The following is a 10,042-nucleotide window of genomic DNA, read 5'->3' on the forward strand; positions in this document are numbered from 1 at the left end:
TTCCATCCATATTCATAAAATAAAGAACGAAAACAATTATTGAAATATAAATCAAAACATGAATTAAAATAAAAAAGTAATAATGTCAATCCATACAATAGACAGAGCTCCTAACCTTAACAGAGCTCATAACCTTAACAGTGGAGGTTTAGTTGCTCATGGAATGCCAAATATAAAATTTGTATAGAATTCCCTAATGGAATCCCCCTAATGGAACCTCTCCAATAGAAGAGAAGTCTCTCCTTTTTATAACTAATCCTAATAATTTAAAATCTAATATCTAAAATTAAGATAATATCTTTTCCTATTTTCAAATTCAAATTTGAATTTAAATCAAAATTAATTATAACAATCATCAAGTCTTCAATTGACGAATGGGGACCACTTGATTCCTTCACTCTGCAGCTTCTAATCTGTGTTTTCTGAGCTGAAAATTGGGTCAAAACAGCACAGAAATCACCCCCAGCATTTTTTTACATTTTCTGCACGTGGCGCATGTCACGCATACGCGTCGATGCTCTTTTTCCTAAGTCACGCGAATGCGTCGGTCACGCGCACGTCGCTGAGCAAATCTTCAAATCACGCGTACGCATCAGTCACGCGCACGCGTCGCTAAGGAAAGTTCCAAATCACACGCACACGTCAGTCACGCGTACGCGTCGCTCCTCGCTGCCATCTCCTTTTGTTCTTGTGCTGCAGAAACTCCATCAAATCCAGCCGAATGCTACCTAAAATAAACAAAATTGCACAAGACTCAAAGTAGCACCCATATTGGCTAAAAGATAATTAATTCTTTATTAAACTCAACAAATTAGATGCAAATTCACTAGGAAAAGATAGGAACGATACTCACGCATCACAACACCAAACTTGAATCGTTGCTTGTCCTCAAGCAACCAAAATTAATATAGGCTTAGGATGTGAATTTGTATGAGAATGAGAGTTCGATTAAGCCCATGTCTCTTCTTATAATAGGGTTTACAACTGCAATCCTGAATAGTTTTGCCATCTCACTCTCCTTTGAATCAGAAGAATGTTACTATCATCTGGAATTAGAATCCGGATAATATTATGAATTCTCTGATCTTTTGTAACTCAATTTAATCCTTGAACACAATAATTTTTCTTTGGTGCTTTGCACCTTGAGCCTAGCCGTGACTTTAAATGTTTTGTCTCAACCTTTATTTAACACAGAAACACCACAAGCAGTTAACTGGGGAACTTCTTTAAGTTCTAAATATTTTCATTATTATTAAATTTTAATATTTTTCTTAGTTACTCCCAGACAGTGGTGCTCAAAGCCTTTGGCGTACTCTGTTAAACGCACTTGGTCTCGACTCTAAGTGTTCTGTCTCAAGGATTACTTGACACAAGAACACCACAAGCATGTGACTAGGGAAACAACTCTTTGAGCTTTTAATCATGTCTGACCTCCCTAGGCATTGATGCTCAGAGCCTTGGACCTTGCTTTTATTTTTCTTTTGCTATTTCCTTTGCTTCAAAGATTAAACTTTCATTAATTTCAAAGAAATCATAATAATTCTCTAAATTCATGTTCCTTGTACATCAACATTCTTTGATTCAAATTTAAATATGCACTGTTCATGTCATGCATTCAGAATTACAATTAATACCACCACATTTAAGTAAATAATACTACTTTTAAAATTAACTCAATTTCTCATGCAATATATCACTCTTGTATTTTTTTATTTGGATTCAAGCTCAGTGAGTAATATATGAGACATCTTTTCAGAATTAAAGCCATTGAGGGAAAACTAAACTAGACCTAAGATTCTAACTAATAAAGGATCATGCAACAAACAAAGCAAAATAGCAGAAAACCAGAACATAACATAGAAAAAGAGGGGAGGAATAAAAAATGAAAGGAACTCAACCACCTTAGTTATCCTAGTGGTCGCTTTATTCTTCAGGTTGTGCTCCTCAGTGAAGATGATTCGCTTCCCTTTTGGTGCCATAGGAATAAACATAAAACCTTAGCGAAGCGTCAACACCAATAATGTTAGAAAAAAAAGAATGAAAAATCTGCAATAATGTTAGAGAAAGGAAAAAAAATATAACAATACAAGAAAAAGAAGGATGAGAGAGAAAAAAAATACGAAGAACAAAAAAAACTCGAAAAAAAAAGAAGTAGGTGATTTATACGCACCTTATGTAAATAATTTTTGTTATATTTAAACTAACTTAATTTAATTTGGTTATAAAAATATTTGTACATGTAAAAATGGTGTTATAATATTTCATATTTGACATGTAATCAATTAGTGGGAGTTTAGGGCAAGTTACTTAAATAAATAGAATAGAGAAAACGTTTACCCAAATGTGCAAAACTGATTCTTGTTACCTGCATGTGCAAAAAGTCATTTCTATGTAATCCGTGGCAACCCACCACGGTTTCAAAACGTGCATAAACCGTGGCAGGTCCTAGCGGATTATGGCCAAAAGATATAGAGTGTAAACCGTGGTAGGTCACCACGGTTTACTAAGGAGAGATGGCGTACATAAACCGTGGAGAGTCACCACGGTTTATGAAGAAACTTGTTTGCGCATAAAACCTTGTGGGTCACCACGGTTTATGTGTGGTAAATAATGGCAAAAAAACCTTGTTAATTTTATTTCCAATAGAAAATGAATTTATTAGCACAATAAATTTATTAGCAGAATCTTAAATTATGTCTTATCAACAACAGCTTTTTATAATAGAAAGAGTACAATAAAAAAAAATCAGATAATACTAAGAAAATGATTTTTATAGTGCTTAAAAAATTGATGTCTATTTACTAAAAAATAAAAAATTAATATTTAATTTAAAATGATGAAATTTAATAAATTTAAAATATTTAAAATTTGTTATGTAAAATAAATTAGAAAAAAATAGACTCTAATAATAAACACCATGAAATTTTTGGATTTTTTTCTATTATAAAATAAAAAAATATTTTTAAAAATAAATTACACTAACATTAATGTTTGGAATCTGTGTTTTTATTTTTTATTTTGAGTTTTTATGAAGTTTTCAAAATCTTAGACGAACTTATAAAAACTACTCAAAAGTTCGTTTAAGCTTAAGGTGACCTCTCTCATTATATTCATCTTTATTTTTTCATTTATAAAATAAAGATTTATTACACTATAATATATTAATAAGTACAATAAAATAATTACTTGTTAATATTGGTATATTAATATTCATTAACATGCTTATTGATTAAATCTTTTATATAGATTTAATAAATTCACATATAAGTGTATATTGATACATTAGTATTTGTTAAATTTAAAATAAAAAATATTTATTATATTATAAGAATATTAATGAGTACTCTAAAAAATATTAATAAGTAATTATTTTATTATGTTCATTAATATTTTTTATAGTATAATAAATATTTAAATATAGTGTAAAATGAAAAATAGGGATAAACATAATGAAAAACTAATTGATAATACATGTAAAAATTTTATAGTATATATTAGTCAATAATACATAAAGAGAACGAAAAAATTTTATTATAAATATTCAATAGAAATAGATGATTTTTTTTTCTTTATAAAATGTACTATATAGTGTGTATTTATTAGGCTGCCTTTGTTTTCAACAACAAAATAGGATAAGACACTGAAAATAGGACAGGACAAGACACTGATGGATAGAGACACAAAATTTTGTGTTCTTGTAATTCTGTTTGGTGATAAACTAGAACAAATTATGAAAATCTAATTTATTCTCATTTTTTCATTAAAAAAATTTGAGATGAAAAATATAATAATAAAAAATATAATTATAAAAAATTAACAAGAATAATAAAAAAAAATAAGTTGTGTCTCTTGGACATAAAATTAACAAGGTTTTCTGGCCATTATTTACCACACATAAACCGTGGTGACCCACAAGGTTTTATGTGCAAACAAGTTTCTTCATAAACCGTGGTGACTCTCCACGGTTTATGCACGCCATCTCTCCTTAGTAAACCGTGGTGACCTACCACGGTTTACGCTCTATATCTTTTGGCCATAATCCGCTAGGACCTGCCACGGTTTATGCACGTTTTGAAACCGTGGTGGATTGCCACGGATTACATAAAAATGGCTTTTTGCACATGCAGGTAACAAGAATCAGTTTTGCACATTTGGGTAAACGTTTTCTCTATTCTATTTATTTAAGTAACTTGCCCGGGAGTTTATGACTAGGAAGAAAATATATGTTAATGTCATATACTATTACAAAATAGCTTTTATTTATAAGTAAAGTAATATTTTAATTTTAATATTTAGATTAAATTTTAATTTAATTTTTATTATTTTAAATATTTTATTTTCGTCTCAAAAATTTTAAATGTAATATTTTAATTCTAAAAAACTTAAAACAGCTTCTCATATTGCCCAACAATTAAAAATATTTTAACTAATAATATTTTACTATTTATAACACTTATTTCATTAATTATTTATGTTAAATTTAATAATAAGACATCATTAAATTCATTTCTAATTTTTTAAAATAAAAATTTTAAAATATTAAAAACAAAATTAAAATTTAATTCAAATATTTGAAACTAAATTTTATTTTACCCTAAAACCTATTTATATAATCTCACCACTTTGACAACTGATTTTTTTGTTTTATTTCCAAATCCCACACCTAGGACAAAGAACGAGCTCTTAAAGAATTAATATCTTTTTTAATTTTATAAATATCTTTTAAAATACTATTTATTTATACTTCTTCATTTTATCTAAAAGAAAATCCCCCTCCCAATCCCCAAACCCTTCCATATAGCCAGAAAGTCCAGAATCGACAATTCGACATAGTTCAAAGAATCATTTGCGCTCAGGCCACCTAGATCCGAAAAGGAATATTAAACTATACTTTCGTGTCTAACACGCCTTTTTGTTTTTTGTATTGTAGTATAAATAATATTTTTAATAATGTGAAAATTTAGTATATTTTTATTTTGTATAAATATTAGAGATTTGAGAATTAGATTTGTGATTTTTTTTAAATTTATAAATCTGAAAGTGAAATTTGTATTCTAATACTAATTTTTTTTTGAATATGTAAATCAACCTTTCGATTTGAGTTTTCTAAACTTTTTTTTTTATTTTTTTACCTAAAACCGATCAATTCTAAATTACCCAATATGATATAATATTATTATTTTATATATTTAAAATTTTATTTATAATATATTTAATTTGTTATATATTTTTTTATATTATTCATGTATTAATATTATTTAATAAATATTTAATAAATTTAAAATAAAATTTATTTATATATTTATTTTAATTAATTTATAATTTTATTTTTATGTTACTGTTAATTTTTTATTTATTGATTATTTAAAGTTTAATATTAAAATTTGTCATGTATATTTAATTTTTGAACTTATAAAAATTATAAATTCAATTTTATTCTATTCAAACTGGATACAAATAAAATTAAAAATAAAATATATTTTTTATCTTTAAAATTTGTTAAAATATTTTAAAATATTTTTAAGTTTTATTTTATTTTAATTTTATTTTTAAAATTTTTTATACTTAAATCAAATATACTTTTCACAACCAAATTTTTTAAAAATTTAGAACCAATCTAATAATAATAATATATAATAATTATATCTAATTTATTTGTATTAAATATTATTTTTGTAAAATTATTATTAAATTAATTTTAATATTTTTTTAAAAATTAACTATTAAAAATATATTTAATACAAATAAAAATTTTTTAAAATAAAATTAAAATAAAATAAAATTTAAAAATATTTTAAAATTTTTAATAAATTTTAAAAATAAAAAATATACTTTATCCCAAAATTAATATTCAGTTCCGATAAAATTTTGACTCAAAATTGATCTGGGCCACATAGCGTGTTAACATAGTTATCTTATGTAAAATTAATAAGTAAAAAATATGAGAAATATGTATTAGAATATATCAAATGATCAAAGTTAACAACTTCACAAGATACTCGATTAACTGGATAACTCATTGGGTCTTTCCTCATTTGGCTTTGCGCTTTGTATATATGTACCACACTCCATCCTAAGGAAGATTCATAGAAATATCTTCCATCTTTTCTTCTTTCTCGGTAAACCCTAGGTTGTTGCATTTCTCTTCTGCAATTCTTCTTATTTATCTTCTTGCTTTGCTTTCTCACAAAAAATTAACCACTTTCTTGCTCAATTTTCTCTTCTAAACTCTGCTTCATCTTTGTGTGTGTGTTAAGCGTTTCAATTGTTGTTTTATTTTTTCTCTTGAACAGGTGGTGTGTTAATTTTTGTGTTTGCTTCCTGGAGTTACCTCAAAATTTGATTTGTGAGCTTTTTGGTTTCTATGATCTGAAGGATTGACTTGAAATTCACGTTTCACTGGTTCTAAAATTTAGGGTTGTTGCTTTGTTTTGCTTAGTTCTGAGGGAAAAAGAGAAAGAGGAAAAAAATTGAACAATTGTGTCTTAGTAATTTGTACTATCTAATGATGAATTTATGAAGTTTATTCTGCTGTTGTGGTTAGTCTTTTTGATTTTGAACTATCTAGAGCAGAAGAAATAGTTGGAACTATCAGCTGTAAACATTTACGGTTGTAATTGATTACTTCTGAACTCATAAAAAATAATTAGTATTAACATTTTTTTTCTTTTTCTTTTCTGTCTCAATTCTCATGCTCTAATAAATGCTTGGAAAAAAAATGAAGATGATGCCTTTGCAGCTACTCTCTTCTTTGTTTGGAAAATCCTTTCTAAGAGGTGTTTTTTTTCTTTGCTGGAATTCATTAATTCTTTATTATACTTTTTGGTTTGCAATTCTGCTGTTCAAGACACCTTTTTTGTACATATATATGCTATGATAAAGGGTTTTGGATCTATGGCCTGTTGCTGACTATCCAAACCTGTTGGGGAAAGATGCATATTTTCATAGGTTTAATATAATTTTTGATGAGTTGTGCTATTCTGTTGCAGAACTGAAGGATGGGTCAAGCACTTGGTTGCTATCAAGTTGACCAGTCAAATGTGGCTATCAAGGAGCATTTTGGAAAATTTGATGAAATTCTGGAGCCTGGATGCCATTGCTTACCTTGGTGTCTTGGTTACCAGATAGCTGGTGCACTATCACTACGAGTGCAGCAGCTTGATGTTCGATGCGAAACGAAAACCAAGGTAGAGTGCTTCCTTTCCTCCATTTGCACTGTTTCATGGGTCTGTTATTTAATTAATTAGTAGTTCTGGTTCCCTTGTTGACATGACTTCAAATGACTTCATAAAAATTCTTTGAGAAGATTTGTTGGTTGTATTTTTAATTTTTCCATTTTCTCAACTAACTGAGAATTTTGTGAATGAGTCCTTGTTAATGCATTACTGATTATAATTGATCTAACTCATGCGCAATGAATAGTGTTTTAGTTAATTTGAGGTTGAGATGTCAAATAACTTTCTGATGCTCTTATTTGCTTCCTTGCCCTGTTCCTTACTATGTGCTACGTTTGTTTCTTTGGATTTTATGCTGCAGTAAATTTCTTTAGTTGAAGATTTGCAAAAGATATTTTGTAGTATCATTCTCAGGATTTATTTTTCATCATTTTGAATAAAATTTTATTGTATTTTGTTAGATTTTGACTGTCATTAAATTGTTAGGACAATGTATTTGTCACTGTGGTTGCGTCCGTGCAATACCGAGCTGTGGCTGACAAAGCATCTGATGCCTTCTATAGGCTTTCAAACACAAGGGGGCAGATCCAATCATATGTTTTTGATGGTAGGTGGGGTGACTTTTCTGCTTCATTCATTCATGGTTTTCTTTTGTGGATTATTTTAATTTTTACGTGGATTATGTTCATTTCTTCAGTTATTCGGGCCAGTGTGCCAAAATTAGAGTTGGATGCGGTGTTTGAACAAAAGAATGATATAGCAAAGTCTGTTGAGGAGGAGCTTGATAAGGTATTATTCTTTTCTACAGTTTCCTGATTCCTATTTGCTTTCTTAATATTGAGAATATTTCCTAAATAGATCAGTGAAGGTTGCAATTATTCCCTCATTAAAAGTTACTTCATCCATAATGTTTTAGGCCATGTCTACCTACGGATATCAGATAGTCCAGACCCTGATTGTGGATATCGAACCTGACACTAATGTTAAGAGAGCCATGAATGAGATCAATGCAGGTAACATGTTTTAATCTCTCTCTCTGTACATTTAAATATATTTATTTGCATTAGATTTGCTCACAAATGTGCTTCAATATATCTTTTTTATTTTTTATTTTTTAAAAAGACATATATGTATGATGGCTCTTCATTGGAATTTAAATTTTGTTTCTTACAGTATGTTCTTCTGGGGATATTCATGATTGTCAAATTCAATTTATCATTACAATCGGGCATATATCCTGATCCTGTGTGCTTTTTGTTCAACAGCTGCTAGACTGAGGGTGGCTGCAAATGAGAAAGCTGAAGCAGAAAAGATTCTGCAAATCAAGAAAGCTGAGGGAGAGGCAGAGTCCAAATATCTGTCGGGACTCGGTATAGCTCGCCAACGCCAGGCCATTGTGGACGGGTTGAGGGACAGCGTCCTTGCATTCTCCGAAAATGTGCCTGGAACAACTGCCAAGGATGTGATGGACATGGTACTGGTGACTCAGTACTTTGATACTATGAAGGAAATCGGTGCATCTTCAAAGTCCTCATCGGTGTTCATACCTCACGGCCCTGGTGCAGTGAGGGACATTGCTACGCAGATTCGAGACGGCCTCCTTCAGGGAAATGCCTCACAGAACTTAATTTAAAGCTTTTGCCAGGAATTGTAAAAGTGACAAGATAATGTGCATGTTAGTTTTTCTTTCTGGGTGAATACTCATTGTGAATGCTTGGTGTCTATGTTTATATTGTTTTATAAAATAGTAAGGAGTGAATAGGAGAAAGTATAGTATGCATAACATATGCCTATATTCAATTTTGAATGTATAGTTTGATGACAATCATATATCAAAATTGCTTGGCAATCGTATTATTATTATTATGAAAGGCTTCTTGCAAGAATTACTTTAACTGAAGAAGTGCTATTTTAAGTTTCTCAGTCATACAGCGCTGAATCACCCCTTTGTTGAAATTTGCAATTGAAACTTTTGTTTTTTTAATGTTAAAGGAGATTCCTGACTAAGTCAATAGGCAAGTAGACATTTATTATCTTCCCCTAGTTGATGCACTAATATTTTTTCAGTTTTTCTAATTTTGTGTTTCAGTGAGTCAATCCTTATCACCTCAACTTCTTTCTAGTGGAAACGACAATGGTGATTTAATTCATTCTTATCACACAATGTTAAGGAACGACTTGTCAATGTTATCCATAAGGAAGAATAAATATTTATAATTAGGAATCCACTTAAAAATGATAATACCATTGACTTAATGTGCAATAAGTAGCATGATTACATTGGGGGCATCTAGTGTACAGATGTATTTGTAAAGATTTTTGTCTTTTATGGTTATTTGTTGATTTTAAAAGCGTATCACTAAAAGTGTTACTTAAAGAGAAAGTATTACCCTTAATCGTTAACTTGACTCTGATACCAATTTTTAAAATGTAATTTCTTTTTCAAAATTATTAACTTTTCATATTTTGCTTCGAATGAGTTTATAATTTGTATAGATTTGGTTGGTAGTACTTTATAATTCATAATCAAAAGTATTGAGCATTTCTACTATTACTAATTCTGATTTCATTTTTATAGTTTTTCAATCTTGTTTTAGTTTATAATATTCTTTTTTGCTTTGATTATTGTATATAAAATCTTTTATCTGTTTGTTTTTTTCTTTAATATAATTTTTCAAATCCTCCAAAACTTCTTTTATTTCTACACTTTCTGTTGTTTCTAAATATCTTTTTAATTTTTCAACTTCATTTTCCATTTTTTCTTTCAACAGCTTTAATTCTTTTAAATCATAATATGGTGTTCCAGGCATTTATAAATTTTTTAAGTTTAACTCCAACTTGTTTATATTTGTTCTTATTTCTATCCT

The 10,042-nt window shown here is 28.7% G+C and overlaps 1 protein-coding gene across 4 annotated transcripts; it reads left to right on the plus strand.

The window, feature by feature from the left end:
• The first annotated feature begins 5,010 nt into the window (after positions 1-5,010).
• Positions 5,011-9,046, plus strand: LOC112716363 (hypersensitive-induced response protein-like protein 2). Of its 4 annotated transcripts, none has more exons than XM_025768267.2 (6): positions 5,011-6,119; positions 6,990-7,187; positions 7,662-7,782; positions 7,873-7,964; positions 8,092-8,188; positions 8,441-9,046. In XM_025768267.2, exons 2-6 carry the CDS (start codon positions 6,999-7,001, stop codon positions 8,806-8,808), a joined length of 867 nt encoding a protein of 288 aa, XP_025624052.1. In that variant the 5' UTR covers positions 5,011-6,119; positions 6,990-6,998; the 3' UTR covers positions 8,809-9,046. The 4 variants fall into 4 exon arrangements, with proteins under 4 accessions (XP_025624052.1, XP_025624051.1, XP_072061471.1 ...); XM_025768266.3 differs by having other exon boundaries at positions 5,885-6,130; XM_072205370.1 differs by having other exon boundaries at positions 6,038-6,776.
• The last annotated feature ends 996 nt before the right edge of the window (positions 9,047-10,042 follow it).

Source organism: Arachis hypogaea, chromosome 10 (genome assembly GCF_003086295.3).
Source record: "Arachis hypogaea cultivar Tifrunner chromosome 10, arahy.Tifrunner.gnm2.J5K5, whole genome shotgun sequence".
Lineage (NCBI taxonomy): Eukaryota > Viridiplantae > Streptophyta > Magnoliopsida > Fabales > Fabaceae > Arachis > Arachis hypogaea.